General features: G+C 40.6%; 1 protein-coding gene across 1 annotated transcript in view; it reads left to right on the forward strand.

The window, feature by feature from the left end:
• The window catches only part of myo3a (myosin IIIA), a 115,433-nt gene that overhangs the window by 6,551 nt on the left and 91,623 nt on the right, over window positions 1-17,259 (forward strand). The window contains exons 3-6 of the mRNA XM_059638945.1: window positions 817-894; window positions 7,984-8,189; window positions 11,280-11,391; window positions 15,083-15,245. Coding sequence (XP_059494928.1) covers window positions 817-894; window positions 7,984-8,189; window positions 11,280-11,391; window positions 15,083-15,245 — 559 coding nt within the window. The remainder of the gene's footprint in view (window positions 1-816; window positions 895-7,983; window positions 8,190-11,279; window positions 11,392-15,082; window positions 15,246-17,259) is intronic.

Genomic DNA, 17,259 nt, shown 5'->3' on the forward strand with positions numbered 1-17,259 from the left:
GTATCCATCACATAAAGGAGGAGAGTGCTGACTGATGAACAAGTGGATTCTGATTCGTAGAGGTGTTGCCCTGGAGAATCACCACTCTGTCCTTGCAAAGCTTGTTAACCATATCCAACTTTAGATGTGATTCCACATTTGGATAACATTTGCTGGAAAACCTGAATGTTCAAGGAATTATACAGACCATTAATTTAAGATTGTCAGTTGGGCTTGTAGTATGGAGAACATATGTTGAGCTACATATATTGAAATACAGGGCCCTATTCTTTGCAAACAGAAAGAACAGATACATGCACAGCACCTGTTGGAATTCAACAAAATTCATGACCACCATTTATTCATTCATATCTCAGGGTAATAACCTGACAAATGAGAGTCAGCTTACCTCCCTTAAAATTTAAATTCAGCCTGGTTGATATATGTCAACCAGCATTAACCATGGCAATGCCTGTTCCAACCAAAGGCCCTTAAATTTATATTCTTGCATTTTTTTCTGCTGAGCACAAGCTGAAAAGCTTCAACAGAGCTTTTTTAGTGGTGTTTTTTTCAGGCAGTGCACAATGCTATAAATGTTGTACTTTCTGCTAGGTATAAACCAATAGAAGGGTGTGCCTCTCCAGAATTTGCCTCTTTAGGTATTGGTTTGATGCAATTCACTTTGAGTTCAAGCTGCTGCAGCAAAATGCATTATGCCCCATAAGACTGCTTAAGGATAAACTGTTATGCAAATGATTTGCCAAAATTTCCTTACAAAAAAAGGTAAGCACAAATTTACACCTGAGTAACGTACATACCGTATTTTCCTTTTCTTAGGTTGACAATGGAGATTCTGCACTTCAGCCCAGGGAAACCACTAACATGAAGACACAGACTGTTGCCTCTTATTTCAGGGTATGGCACACGGTTTAAATTATCTCATCACAGTTCTTAACCAGTTCTAGAACCTGATTCACTTCACACACTTTTATTTGTTTGAATACTTAAGTGACTCACAACCTAATGCTCACCCTTGAACTGGACATCATCCATATTCTCCACATTGCTGCTGCTTCCCAGTTACAAGGGAGTATTGGTAACATTTCCTAAAGATATAGTCAGAGAGAAAGTGCATAGGGAAATGCGCATATACAAATGTATTGCTTCTCAACCCATGGCAATATGCATGACTGCACTGTTTTGCAGCATCGCCACCACCATATTATGTTAAATGGTGTTCCTTTCTCTTCCTTCATTTTTCTATTTATTATCATCCATTTGGGTTACTCACATGCCTTTTCCGAATATTCTGCTAAGCAGAATTCCATTATCCCTTGAACTGGGATTTTTCTGTTTTGATTTCAGTTGCATTACAACGATTCATCAACTCTGTTTCCTTTCATCACATGGCTTGAGTTGGTTTGCCTGTAGAATTCTGGAGTAGAATCTTGTTGAGGCACTGGATATGCTGTCAGTTGTCTGGACAGTTGACAAGAGGCCTGCATTGCATCTTCCAGGGAAGACCCTCTAAAGCATACAATAACAGGCAGTGATGAGGCCACCAGTGGGACTTCCGCTGGAATCGAGGTCCCCAGGGTTTGAAGTCCCACCTAGCAACAGCTTCTGACTGATCAGACAATGGGCAGCTCTTGTGCTCAATGGCATACAGAAAGCCACAGTTGCTCATAGAAGAGCACCTCTGAAGTTTCAGGATTTTGGAGATGCCGTACTAAGGTAATTAATTAGTGGAGGTTTGTAGGTTTGCAGAGAAGTGAGGGAAAGCAGTGCCAGAAATGAGGGATGGGTGGCTCCCAGCAGACAGCTTCTAGCATGATGCCCAATCCTTTAATCAGGTACTCAGCCCCTTTGATTGGGGGTGGGGTGTGGGGGTCTTCCAAAGTGACAAAATACCCAAACAGATTGACCTGCCTGGCACCCCTCTTGGTGAGAAACCTGCTTCTAGCTAGGTTAATTCTAATGCTGGCAGGCTGAGATCATTATAAGATCCTTAAGTGGCCACTTAGGAATCTTGGTTAATAGTGAGTAAGGAGTTTAACCAAAGGCCAGTTTGCCCAGAACCTAATTCCGGTAGAAGCAGGAAGACAGTGAAGTTTGGGAGCACTACCACCTCATTTAATGAAATGCTCTTCCTGTCTCCAAGCCTGCCAACCTGGGGAACAGAATTTTTCAGTCCCACCCTTTCATCAGTGTTAATGCTAATTTGAAATTTTGATATTTGTGTCTGAGCTTTTTATTCTCTTCCATATATCTATTGTTATTTTTCTTTCTTATGGGTTCTCAATCTGCTGCAATGCAGGCAAGGTCATTCCTGGGCTTTCATCAAACTTCCTCCTAAATCATCACATGATGCAGCAGCACATCAGAGTCTGATTCCCTTTTTTCACCCTGGCTTCCCGCTGAGGAAAAACCTTGGAGTGACCTCTGCTCTGACAGCTGTGAGGAAACTCACTTACTGCTGCTCATATCAGAAAATTATGGGTGTGCTATCTGTCATTTTCTCAGCCATTGAAATCCATGGGCTGAAAATTGCAGTCAAAGCACCCAGATGTGCTGCAAGATGCTGGAGACCAGTGCGATTTTCTGTAGTATTTACTTACATTAGGTTCTCGTCAGTACCTGGAATGTGACCCTATCTGAAGATTGAGACCTCTGTGCAGAATTCTCTATTGTCTGATAATAAATTAAAGTGGGTAAACTCTTGTTGTCTGAATGTGACAACTGTGCCCAGCCACATTTCAAGCCACGGAAAACTATTGTTTTATGAAAATATTCAGAAATGTTAAATCTTTGAAATGCATTTACTCACCTCAACAGCCATTCAGAACATGGGAGCTAATATTATGGCTGAATAATCTTTATCAGGTCTGTTTTCAAGGTCTACATCTAAACTATAAATGAAACAACTCTTCCTTAGTGTAGCTACGATTACACACACAGATGGATCAAAAATGTTGATAGTTCAAATGAATTATCAATGGGACTCAGCTGAGCACACCAGTGTATATTGTTTGTGCATCTATTTGGGGTTAAACACCCTTGATTCTTTCTGTAAAAATCTGCATGGCTCTGAAAGTCTGAGTTTCAGTTCATCTCTAATTACTCCTTTCAGAGTTGCTCACTCTGTGCCTAATTGGTGTTAATTGGTATAATCAGGCAGATGCACTGAGAACTCTCAAACTACCTTTCATATCAAAGCATCTGGTGTTTGAGAGCTCAGGATCCTGCCAGCAGAGTTCATTCTATTCAGAAATTCAGGCTCCTTTTCACGCACTTTCCACAGTTCTTAAAAGGTCAGAATTTATCATTGCAAACCAATATTGTAAAAGTCCAGAGGAATCAATGATGAGAGTTCAATCTCCAGCTTCAGTGAAAATCTGCACAATTTTTAATTTCTCCATGTCAGCAACTATCACAGCCTGTACTAATATTACAGGATTCAAATCGAAAGACAGCAGAAAATGTATGCTGGATCATGGAAAAGGAAGCTTGTAAAGGGACTGAACGCTTATTCAAGATTTTGAGAAAATTAAGGTTTTTTTTCACGATTAAAGGTTTTTCGAGATGGAGAGAGAATTGGGGGAGAAGATGATTTAAAGAGATTTATACTTCCAGTCAGTTTGATCAAAGTGTCTGAAGAGTCGATAGTCAGTGGCAAAGAGGAAACGTGGAATTTTAATATAACAAAGTGTGAGGCTGGATGAACACAGTAGGCCAAGCAGCATCTCAGGAGCACAAAAGCTGACGTTTCGGGCCTAGACCCTTCATCAGAGCTTTTGTGCTCCTGAGATGCTGCTTGGCCTGCTGTGTTCATCCAGCCTCACACTTTGTTATCTTGGATTCTCCAGCATCTGCAGTTCCCATTATCTCTGTTGAATTTTAATGTTGATTTTTAACTTATGGATTAAAGTATCAGCATTTTAGAAGCAAAATCCAACTTAATCCAAATACAAGTGATTGGTGTGACAACAATCAGTATAATTATTGCGGAAATAGGATGAGAACTTCTTGAGACCAAATAGATAGGGCAGGAATGAGTCCGATGTTACCTTCTCCCATTTGTTATGCAACAACTTGAGGCAGAGATTAAATAAGAAGTAGTCTCAGTATAAATACATTTATTCAATGTTTCTTCCAAAAGGAATTATGTCAACAAATAAGCTGCTGAAATGCAGCTTCTAGAGCTTTTTAAATTTATCTTTTTGGAAGTCAATTAGGCAAGCATGCTTTATGTGAAAATTGACCTGTCGAGAAGGAGATTGACATGTTCTCTGCAGCAAACAGCACGAGTCCAGACAACTGTGTTGCCTATCCTGTGCCAGGGCCGGGATTTCTACTTGAGCCTGGAAAGAAACTTTTTTTAGACACTCACAGGACGTGACTGTCACTAGCTAGCCGCAGTTATTGGCCTTCCCTAGTTACGCTTAAGAGCATGGTGGTGAGCTACTTTCCTGAAATGCCACAGTGCACCTGGAGTCTGACTTGAAGTGGGAGGAAAAGGATTCAGTTGCCATGGCCCATGTGGATACCAATGACATAGGCAAGACAAAAAAGAAGGGTCTGCATAGTTAGTATGAGCAGCTAGATAACAAAATAAGAATCAGAAACTTCAAAGATCATAGTCTGTTTTCATCTGAACCATGTGAAAATTGGTATTGGAAAATCAGATTAGAGAAATCAAGTTCTGAGGAAGGGTTACTCAACGTGAACCGTTAACTCTGATTTCTCTCTGTATATGCTGCCAGACCTGCTGAGCTTTGACAGCAATTTCTGTTTTTTTAAACTTGTGTACAAAATGATCAAAGGTATAGATAGAGTATACAGCCAGAGACTTTTTTTCCAAGGGTGGAGGTAGCTATTACGAGGGGGCATAGTTTTAAAGCGAGTGGAGGTAGATATAGGGGAGATGTCAGAGGTAGGTTCTTTACTCAGAGAGTGGTAGGTCCATGGAATGCGTTGCCGGAGATGGTAGTGGAGTTGGCTTCATTAGGGGCATTTAAGTGGCTATTAGATAGGCATATGGATGATAGTATAGGGTAGGGGTGGAGATTAGATAGACCTTAGGTTTAGGTTAAAAGTTCAGCGCAACATCGTGGGCTGAAGGGCCTGCACTGTGCTGTACTGTTCTATGTTCTATTTCTATGTTCTATGTTCTAAACTATAACCCTTCTGAACCAAATGCCTACACAATCACACATCAAACAACAAAGGACAAATAGTTTAACAAAAAACCTATGTGTGGGAAACTAATATGTACAGATTAAACAAGTTCCAAAGATCAAAAGCTTAAGCTACAATGTAGAAAGTCCTCTTTCTTTCACAGTCTTTTGAATCTGTTTACAATGGTGAGATGGTGTTGTACTGTGATCATCATCCCTTGCCTTGATGATTCATCAGGTACTGAAGTCTTTTCTTGAATTAATTATTTCTTTTAAGCATTCTGTGACTTTGGTATTTCCCCACATTGAAAAAGAGGGAGACGGAGAAAACACTCTTTATGTTATTTATGTTTTCATTCTCTGGTGCTCTTGACACTGAGAATTTTTTGGACACGCTGCAGCTCAACCAACCAGAGGGCTATTGACAGGCAGAATTTTGTTTACTCAAAAGTTACTTGATGTCATTCAATCTCAACTTTTCTCTGTATGGGTAGATTTGAGGAACCGCAAAGGAAAAAAGACCCTGAGGGGAATAATATACAGACCTCCTAACAGTAGTTGGGTTGCGGGGCAGAAAATAAATCGGAGATAGAAAACGCATGTAAGAGAAACACTATTACAATAGATATGGGGCACTTTTATATGCACCTGGACTCGGAAGTTCAGGTTGGTCATGGATCCCAGGAATAGGAATTTATGGAATGTCTGTGAGATTAGTTTTTAGGACAGCTTGTGGTGCAGCCCACAAGGATAGAGTCCTTCAAGTGAAGGGGCGACCTTTTAGAACTGAAATAAGGAAGATATTTTTCAGCCAGAGGCTGGTGAATCTGTGGAACTCCATGCTGCAGAGGGCTATGGGAGCTAAGTTAATGAGTGTATTGAAGACCGAGATAAATAAGTTTTGATTAGTAAGGGGATCAAGGATTACAAGGAGGAGGCAGGAGAATGGGGTTAAGAAGCATATTAGCCATGATCGAATGATGGACAAGACTCAAAGAACCAAATTACTCAATTCTGCTGCTATATCTTATATTCTTATGATCCAGTTTGCTTCCAAAAAGCAACAGAGTTTTGCACAGCTCAACAATTTACAGCATGTTTTTCAAGTTTTGAAACCTTAGTTCTTCAGTTGTCTCAGTCCAATTTTAATTTATCAAAATAAACTAAGAAAAAAAATAATTTTTCATGTATCCCCACCTTTAATAAACATGGAGCACCTTTTCTCATGCATTTGATTTCCAAGTAAACATAACATGCAGGGCTGAATCTTAATTTGCACAGAGCTAAACAAAAAGACTGGAGTTTATTATAAGATTTAACACCATGAGGCCTAACAGAATTTTCACTCTATCTTACCAAACTTGCCTTGTTAACTAACTAACAAGCCTCTCTGGCCTCCCTCGCCCAAATTCCACCACCATCTTAGCACATGCCATCGCCAAAAGACTGACATTATTTGCTCCTGTGCAATCTTTTAAAGGCCACTGTGCACACAGACAGGCATTAGCAGTCTGGTATTTTACCTCAAGGGTTAGAGCTGGATGAACACAGCAGGCCAAGCAGCACCAGAGGAACAGGAAAGCCAACGTTTCAGGTCTAGACCCTTCTTCAGAAATGAATTTGTTATCTCAGATTCTCCAGCATCTGCAGTCCCTACTGTCTGTGGTATTTTACCTCATCAGCAACATGAGGATAAAATGTTAATGCTTCATTTTATCCAAGTTAGAACTTATTTTCTAATTCATTTGCTATATGTGGCCTTCAAAGGCTAGGTCAGCATTTATTGCCAGTTAGTAGTTGCCTTTGAGAAGATGATAATGAGCTGCCATCTTGAACTGCTGCAGTCTACATGCTGTAGGTAGAGCCACTGTGCAATTAGGGAGGGAGCTCCAGTGCTTTGACCCAGCAACATTGATGGACCAGTGGTATATTTCCAAGTTAAAGTGGTGAGTGGCTTGGAGGGGAACTTGTTCCTAAGTATCTGCTGATGGATGAAAGTGGTTGTGGGTTTGAAAGGTGCTGTCTAAAAAGCCTCAATAAATTTCTGCAGTGCATCTTGTAAGTAGTACACACTGCTGCTAATGAGCATTGGTGATGGAGAGAGTGGATATTTGTGAATGTGGTGTCAAGTGGTCTGCTTTGTCTTGGATGGTGCCAAGCTTTTCAAGTGTTGTTAGAGCGGTGGAGTGCAATCTGTGCTCACAGGAAGGGGAGTGGAGTGGCATAATTGCACCTGGAGTTCCCCCCACACCCCCCAACTTAAGCGAAAAGTGTTCCCTTATTGGACCATCCCATCCAACATAAAGCAGAGGTGGGAATAAGCTATTCATGACCACTTTTGCAGATGAATTGGGCTTTGGGTGTGAGGGCCATCTGCCACTGTTTTGATGACAGGTGAGGTGGTATTGTAGTAAAGAGGGATTGGATGCAGATGCTGCCTTTCAGAACCAACTTCCCAACATTCTCACATCACAAGCAGTATCTAAGGAGCTATTAAAATCCAACCTTACGATTCTGTAAATGGCCACCTCCCATACAATTTTGAATGACTCTGCGAACCAGATTGACAGTTAAAAGCTCACTCCAGCACCTCTGCATATAACTAAGTGCGCTGTAGTAATGTTAATACATCTGATAAAGCTCCCTCAAAGCTATATTTCAGGTGAAGTGGTAAAATGAGGCCATGTCTGCCCTCCCTTCTGAATAAAATATGCTCCACTATGGAATTAAAAAATCTAGAATCTCAATAAAATTTCTCATGAAACATAAATGTAATCCTACCACTTTTATGAGTTCCTTGTTGTGATTGACGATTATCTGATTGCAGTTTTCTCTCATGGATCTGCTATCCAAGATGGTGGGTGGTCTCCCTCATTTTGTTCGTTGCATTAAACCCAACAATGATCGCCATGCTAAGAAATTTGATCAAGAAAAGGTCCTGGTCCAGCTTCGTTACACGGGAATTTTGGAGACAGCCCGAATCAGAAGACAAGGATATTCACACCGCGTTCTCTTCGCCAATTTCATTGAACGGTGAACAATACTTAATTAATTTGTTTTTACCTTGTGATGAACTTTCACAGTACCAAGGCACTGTGGTAGAGAAAGACTGTTGTGCTAGCACTGGTGTGGTGCTTATCTGTGTTTTGTTCTTTGCAAAGCTTCATTTATTATCTGCACCAGTTTTCCCAAAATTCTGTGGCTCCCTTGTCTTTCAGTTGGTTTAACTGATGCTCTCCCAGAAAATGTTATGACTATACAACATATTGGTAAGGACACATTTGGAGTACTGTGTATGATTCTGGTGACCTTGCTATAAGAAGGATGTTATTAAATTGGAAAGACTGAAAATAATATTTACTAGGATGTCACTAAGACTGGAGGTTTTGAGTTATAGAGACTGGATAGACTGAGGCATTTTTTCCCTGGAGTGTAGGAGACTGGGCGGGTGACCTTGCAGAGGTTTATAAAATCATTAGGGGCATAGATAAGGTGAATAACAGGTCTTTCTCCAAGGAAAGGGGATCCAAAACAAGAGGGCATAGATTTAGGGCAAGAGGGGTAAGATTTAAAAGGGACATAAGAGGTGACTTTTTCATACAGACAGTGGCGCATAGATGGAACAAGATGCTAGAGGAGTGGTAAAGGTGAATACAATTACAGTAGAACATAGAACATAGAAAAGTACAGCACAGTACAGGCCCTTCAACCCACGATGTTGTACCGTGGATTAATTCTCCTGCCTTTTCCCTGTAACCCTTGATCATCTTACTAATCAAGAACCTGTCTAACTCTGTCTTAAATTCACTTATTGGCCCAGCCCCCACAGCCCTATGTGGCAATGAGTTCCACAGATTCACCACTTTCTGGCTGAAGAAATTCTTCCTCATCTTAGTACTAACGGGTTGTCCTTTACTCTGAGGCTGTACCCTCGGGTCCTAGACTTTCCTACTATTGGAAACATCTTCTCCACATCTACTGTATCCTGGCATCTTGGTATTCTGTAAGCTTCAATCAGATTCCCCATCATCTTCCTGAATTCCATACAGACTCAGAGTCCTCAACTGCTCCTCATCCCTGGGATCATTCTTGGAAAACTCTGATGGAACTTCTCCAATGCCAGCACATACTTCCTTAGATACAAGCCCAAGACAACTCACAATATTCTAAATTCAGTCTTTCCAGAGCCTTGGACAGCCTCAGCAGTACATTCCTGCTCTTGTATTCTAGCCCTCTTGAAATGCATGCGAAAACTGCATTTGTCTTCCTAACTGGCAATTAAATCTTCATGTAAACCACAAGAAATGGCTACACTCCTAAGTACCTTTGTGCTTCAGATTTCTGAAGCCAATCACCATTTAGAAAACGGCCTTCACTTGTATTCTTCCCACAAAAGTGCATAATCATATACTTTTCTACATTGTATTCCATCTGCCACTTCCTTGTCCACTCTCCTAGCCTCTCCAAGCCCTTCTGAAACCTCTCCACTTCCATGACACTATCTGTCCCTCCAGCTATATTTGTGTCATCTGAAATCTAGGTCCCCTAGTACAGATTGTTAATGTATAACATGAATAGGTGTGATCCCAACACTGACCCCTGTGGAACTCCACTACTGTCTGTCATTCTGAAAACTACCCCTCTATCCCTACTCTCTGCCTTGTCCCAGTCAGCCAATCCTCATCCATGCCAGTACATTGCCCCTAACACCATGAGCTTGTAAAAACCAAAAGAACGGTGGATGCTGTAAACCTGAAACTAAAACAGAAGTTTCTGGGAAAGCTCAGCAGATTTGGCAGCATAGAACATATAACATAGAACATAGAAAAGCACAGCACAGTACAGGCCCCTTGACCCATGATGTTGTGCCGAACTGTTATCCGACTCTAAGGTGAAACTACCCTGCATACCTTACATTTCACTATCATCCACGTGCCCACCCAAGAGTTGCTTAAATGTCCCTAATGTATCTGACCCCACTACTACTACTGGCAGCACATTCCATGCACACAGCACTCTCCGAGTAAAGAACCTACCACTGACGTCTCCCCTATACCTTCCTCCAGTCACCTTAAAATGATCTCCCCTTGCAATAGTCATTTCCTCCCTGGGGAAAAGTCTCTGGCTATCCACTCTATCTATGCCTCTCACCATGTTGTACACCTCTATCAATTCATCTCTCATCATTCTTCAGTCCAATGAGAAAAGCCCTTAGCTCCCTCAATCTTTCCTCATAAGATCTGCCCTTCAGTCCAGGCAGCATCCTGGTAAATCTCCTTTGCACCCTCTCTAAAGCTTCTACATCCTTCCTGTAATGAGGCTGTATCCTTCGGTCCTAGTCTCTCCTACTACTGGAAACATTTTCCCCACATCCATTCTATTCTGGCCTCTCAATATTCTGTAAACCTCAATCAGATTCTCCATCATTGGACAGTCAAATGAGTGGATAACAATCTGGTTAGGAGGATGAATAGCTGTTAATGGGGACTGTGGTAGTTAACAATAGGTAGTGTGTCATGGCAGACTATGTGATAACGAAGCCTGATGTGTGTGGTAGGGGGCTAGGACTTGGGAGAGTTCAGGCCCAAAAATTATTGAACTCAGCATTGAGTCCAGAGGGGTGCAGGGTCCCCAAGCATTGTTCTTCCAACTTATATGGGCTTGCATCTTATTTAGAACCTCCCATGTGGCATCTTGTCAAGGTCTTCAAGAAATCCAAACAGAAGCCAAACAAACAGTGGAACGATGCAGCTTAGTATCACTTGTTTATGGTAACCTGTTGTGTTTTTGAGTGACATCACCAGAGGGTAGTAAGTTGCTGAGAAATAGGATCGGACAAGGTTTTGTCCCTAACCTAAGAACAGGTAATGATGCTGTGTCTCAACATGATGTCACATAGTGTCTACTCCATTTAAGTGACTAGTTATGAGAGATAGTGTGCAGGACCAACCTTCCAATTGCAAGGAAGCTTACAGATTCTGCCTGCTCTCACTATTCCTTGTTTTAATTTTTGTAGACAAATTACTAAGAGTAACTGTGTGATTTGGTAGAATTAGTGTTTAACTGCAACATGATATTCTACAAATATGTTTCGTAGCACTCTTTATCCTAAGTTTTTTGTAGGTACTATATTCTTGCATTTAAGTCGACTGAAGAACCACCAGTGAATCCTGATACATGTGCTGCCATCTTGGAAAAATCTAAACTCGAAAACTGGGTTCTGGGGAAGACCAAGGTAAGGGTTATTTGTTTTTCTTCAAACCTGCCTGCTCTTTCAGCTGCAAACATAATTTGCCATGAAATTTATTTGAGAAAAATGATGCAGCATCTCACTTGTCAAAGATTTGTTTACCTAATGTTAACCTCAGCTCAATGGTAGCACCATTGCAACTTGAGTCCAAAGGTAGTGATTCTAATCTCCATTCTAGACATTTGTTTTCATTATTAGTAAATAGAGGTTGTGAGCATTTAATGTCTATTTCATGTTGGCTGATGAAGGTGGCAGTGGGACTATTTTTTCTTGAGCCAAGCAGGAGGTGTTCATGAATTAAATGGTTTGTCAGGCTTTTGCAGAGAATAATTAATGAGCAAATATGATGGTGTGTGACAAAATTCTCCTATATGTCTGACTGACTCAAGGTTCATCTTTTTCTTTCTTTTTAAAGGGCATTTGTGAACCAGATGGGTATTTATAACAATCCAACAGGTTCACGGTCACTGTGTCAACTTTCCTATTCCAGTGTTTTAAAATTATTCCACTACCATGCACCCTGATCCTGCTCGGACCTTAGTCTGAGACAGGCTGTGAGGCTGCAGTCTACGGGGCGATATCTAGACATTATGGCATTCAGAGGAATGAGACATAATCTCATTCAAACGTGTAAGGTTCTAAAGAGGGTTTGATAAGATAAATACTGAGAGGTATTTCCCCCTGATACAGAACCTACAACATGATGATACAGAGTCAGGATAAAGGCCCATCAGCTGGGACAGAAAAATGGAGTAAAATTTTTAACTCAAAGACTTGTGAATCCATGGGTTTCTCTCCTCCTCATGGTTGCAGATGCTCCATCATTCACTGCATCTAAGACTAAGTTGAACAGACTTTTGACGTCTGAGTGAATCAAAGGTTTGGGAAAAGCAGGTAAGAAATTGGAGTTGAGGCAGAAGATGAGTCATGGATTTACGCAATGACAAAGCAGTCTTGAGGGACATACAGTCCACTCATATTTCTTATGTTGAATTCATACGTTAGGTTGACATTTCAGGGAAATACTGAGTGAGGGCTATATTACAGAAATCACTGGCTCAGTGATCCACAGGCCCCCTAACAGTAATCACAACGTGGGACAAAGTGTACAAGAAATGTTGGATGCCTGTATGCTTTGAAGAAGACATAAGGAAGCTGCAGGAAGATTCTTATAGACAGGATTTGCTCGCATTTGGAAAAATAAGAACTCATTAGTGATAGGCACTTCTGATTTCCTTGATTACAGAAGGGTGTAAATGTGTTGAAGGCAATGGAGAAAAGGTTTACTAGATTGGTACCTGGATTGAACAGGTTGTCTTATGAGGTTGGATAGATTGGATTTATTTCCAGTGGAATTTAGAAGAGGGAAGGGTGACTTGACTGAAGTGTATGAGATGGTCACGGCAAGGGAAATATGTAAAAGATATTTCTTCTTGTGGGCCAGACCGTAATCATGGAAACTTTTTTTTTAAATGAAGGGTTCCCTTTCAGAATAGAGAAAAGGAGTTTATTTTTAACTCTCATGTCATTGTGTGAGTTTGGAACTCTCTGCACCAGAAGACAATGTAGTAATGGCCAATTAATATTTTCGAGAGAAAGTTGGATGGAATCTTGCTCAGCAGCAGAATCAAGTGTTACCGGAGGTTCTAAACATAAACCAATCAATTATAACTTATTGATTGGCAGAGCAGGATTAGGGGGCTGAATGATCTGTTTCATTTCCTAGTTTGTATGCTTGTGCAGCATTTTAATAACATCTGCAATCTGGTCTTCTGTGCTGCTTACAGCTGAGCCATCCCTTACCCTTGGCCTGCCCACGGTCCACTGATCCTTGATGAGTCACCATGCGCTGATCTTGATTCTACACTAACCTTTTGGTTTGAGCTGGTCAATGTAAATGTCCGACCAACTGAGTCACCTTCTTCATTGCTGCTGCGTGTTGTGTTTCTCTCTCTCCCTCCTTGTAGGAAGTAGCTCAGCAGGTGGAATTCTTGAGTATCTAAAATCAGGAAATCAGACAGGCCAGGTCTGTGAGCTGGAATGGATGTGAAACAAAAGCTACACAATAAGGTGCTTGGTCATCACACCACATGGTGAGTGAGGGTGAGTTGAGAGTTGACCAAGGGAAATAAAGCTGCAACGTTTCATCGTCCTCAATGTTCTCAGTGACTTTAGATGCTGCAGGATCCTTGGCAATCAGTGCCAGGATGTGGGCAGTCATCTTGTCTTTGGGCTCAGGAGAAACAGGCATACTGATTCCCAGATATGGAGGCAACACAAAGTGAATGTGAGGCTGGTACCATTGGTTAGTACATGAGGGTGAGCTGGTACATCCAAAAGCTGGCATGCATCCTAATTGCTAGTGAGTGCACTGGGGTGAGTGGTGTGACTCTAGTGCATTGAGCAATGAGAATCTGTTAGTGCAGTGAGCTGGGGATGTTTGTAAAGATGCTTTTCCTGCTGTTGAATATGAGATTATTGAACTTCTGTGGCAGAGATGCTAGATCCTCAGTTCTAGATTCCCTGGGTCAACTTCCTGGATTATTTGTTCCCACTCCCTTCTGAGAATTGTCTTTTTGGTTCTCCTGCCCCTTCTGAAAAATCATGGCCTCAAAGACTAATGTAATAAGCTTAATACTCTTATACATAATACATTTGGTATATTTCTGATATTAGACACAGAAAAGTGAAAGCTTTCAATTATGCAAGATGGATATTGTCATCATTTGATGACTGAGTGAGTAATCCATCGAGTGGTTCCAAAATAAAAGGAGAGGAAAGTGAATGTACATACTTTTGGAAAACTTCATTTTTGTCTTAGTGCTAAGAGTAGTTACCAGTAATTCTCACTGTATTTGCATAATGTGCCTGAAGTTAAGGCAAAGTTGTACAAAAATGTTCACATCTGACCAGCAAAAGGTAGCAACACGGGCTTGGGAGAATAGACCGACAAATGTAATAAAGTTTTATTACTGATATCTGTGCTGTGTTTTCATGCAATATGTGCTGTGATGAGGTCCAGGACCTGCAAGTTTTTTAACTGACATTTATCAGTCTCTAGTAAGTGTTTGCAAAGTATGTTTCTCCACAATTCATGGGCAAGTTCATGAAAAATTATTTCAGTTGTTTCATGATTATGCAACACATGTTTGAAAAACAAAGTTCGGACAATCCATTTCAACCAGGCTGTTTGACAACACCCCCCTGCTGCCCCATGCATGTTATTCAATCTGCATGATTTTTATTCCATTGATTGATTTCTAATATAACAGACAAACTATCTGCTACACCACTTACCACCCAGGTGACAAAGTTGAAACTTGTCAATGTTAGTGTTTAATTGCTGGGTTCAAGATAATTTTAGGTCACAAAATGTTTCCATAATGAAGTCACTCAATTGCCAATTAAATTCCACATTGTTAAAGACTTGAAGATGATTTTACTGTACGTTTAGTTAAAAGCACTGCGATGCAAGGGGACATAAAAGGGAAAACAATTTAACTGAAAAATTTGAAAGGTTTTGAAGAATACTGTAGGTAATGTCAATTTCAATTTGTAGAAACCATCAGCATTTCAATATGAAGACCAACTTTCAGAAAAATGCACATTTTTTATTAAAACCTCCTTCACTCATGATATTTCACATTTTATTCACTTTCCTGTTCTCCATTGCCAGGTGTTTCTTAAATATTACCATGTGGAACAGCTTAATCTCATGAAGAAAGAAATCATAGATCGTATAGTGCTGGTACAGGCCTATGTGAAAGCCTGGCTTGGAGCTAGAAGGTACAGAAGGATACAAGAGAAGAGGCAACGGAGTGCTGTTGCCATTCAGTCAGGTAAACCTACATCTTTGACCATGCCACCATTGTTCAGAATACTATCAACCTAGCTTCGTTTAGGTGATCAAATATTGCAAAGATTATAAAGACCCTAAGCAATAACTGAAGGCAAATGAAAGCAAAATCCTGCAGATGCTGTAGATTTGAAATAAGAACAAAAACTGCTGGAGAAACTCAGCAGATCTGGCAGTAACCGAGAAGGAGGACACTGTGTTAATGTATCAATTGCAATGATTTCAGAACTCAAGTCTCAAGAAGTGCCCAAGAAGAGACCCATCAGTCTCAAAATGCCGTCTCTATTTCTTTCTTGACAGATTGCTGCCAGACCTGCTGAGTTTCTCAAAACTTTGTGTTTTGTAACAATTTTCAATTCTGTAACATCTAGTTCGAATAGTCGTGGATAGTTAAACATATAACAGGAGAAGGAGACTCATTGATAGATTGTGTATTTTAAAACAAATCTCTCTCCCTATTCTTGCCACTTGCCCAAACAGATTTTTTTTTAGTTTGTCCCTGGTTTTCTAAGCCGTGGAGGTACACCTCCCCCATTCCCTCTTCCAGTGAAGTCTGATTTTGCAAGGACTGCAGCAAAACAGTAGGTAAAAGAAAACACAGGGGAAGAAGGTTTTGACTATTGAGGGAGTGCAAAGTTTTACCTAATTAACTCCTGGCTTGGTGGGATTAATGTACAGGGAGACATTGGATTTGTTAGGTCTGTATTCATGTTAGTTTAGAGGGATATGGGATGATCTCATTGAAACCTATAAAATACTAACGGGACCAGACAGAGCGGATGCAGGAAAGATGTTCTCGATGACTGAGGAGTCCAGAACAATGTGTCACAGTCTAAAGACAGAGAGGAGAAATTTCTTCACCCACTAAGCAATGAGCTTGCGGAATTCTCTGTCACAGAAAACAGTTGAGGCCAAAACATTGAATGTTTACAAGAAGGGGATTGATATATATATTAGGGCTAAAGACATCACAGGATACCGGGAGAAAGCGGGAACAGAGTACTGAGTTGGAAGATCAACCATGATTGCACTGAATGGTGGAACAGGCTGGAAGGGCCAATTGGCCTATTACTGCTCCTGTATTCTATATCTCTGTGTTTGAAAACAGGAGATGTTTCACAGGCGCACATATAAACATACACAGTGAGATCAAACAGTCTCTTTATCCTTTCCAATTCTGTCTAACTTATATGCCATTGAAAAAAACTAATTATGAACAATTTCAAAATGTCTTCGTTTTTGTTAAGATGGAGTCCAAAAGTCCAAAACTAGAGTTAGTATTCGGAATTCCCTCTACAGGGATTGTTGATGGGCTACACAGCAGTTGAGTGATAAACAGATTTTTCTTTCAAATGTCATCTGAGAAGTTTTTGCCAAAATGTAACTTTGACTTCACAGTTTTGATGAAAAAAAAACCACAGAGTGCAAACACAGATCACTGGCAGCCTTTTAACAGGCAAGAGGTGTTATTTTGTAGCCCAGAGTTAGGGGCATTGATTATTAATAATAGATGTTGTATGGAGTGATGCTGACCTCTTATAACTGCTGGTTATTCTAAAGTTGTACAGTTAAAAGGCAGTTGTAACATTACAGTGGGAGTCAGGAGATCAGGCCTTGTGAGATAGAGAAGTAGTTACCAAAAGACACTAGCCAAAAGATAGCCAACTGGCTATGCTATTCCAGGGATCAAACAGAAAGTCATTGACACATCTTCCCGCGGATGGATATACTTCCTAATGCTATGTGCAAGGATTAATGCTGTTTCAGGTTCACTCACCAAAATTGGCTGATGTTCAGTACAGCCAGTGCCAGTCCTGATTGATCCTTGGGTCACCATTGCTAGCTTTGAGTTATGCTGAAAAAAAACATTCCCAAGCACTTCAGTCATGTTCTCATGAATACATTTGTAAGAATACCAAAGTAACATGGAAGAACATTTTATGTTGTATGTGAAAACAGGTCCTTTTTGTCCCCATTAATCACTCAGAAAATTGGTG

This window comes from Stegostoma tigrinum, chromosome 2, assembly GCF_030684315.1.
Source record: "Stegostoma tigrinum isolate sSteTig4 chromosome 2, sSteTig4.hap1, whole genome shotgun sequence".
Taxonomy (NCBI): Eukaryota; Metazoa; Chordata; class Chondrichthyes; order Orectolobiformes; family Stegostomatidae; genus Stegostoma; species Stegostoma tigrinum.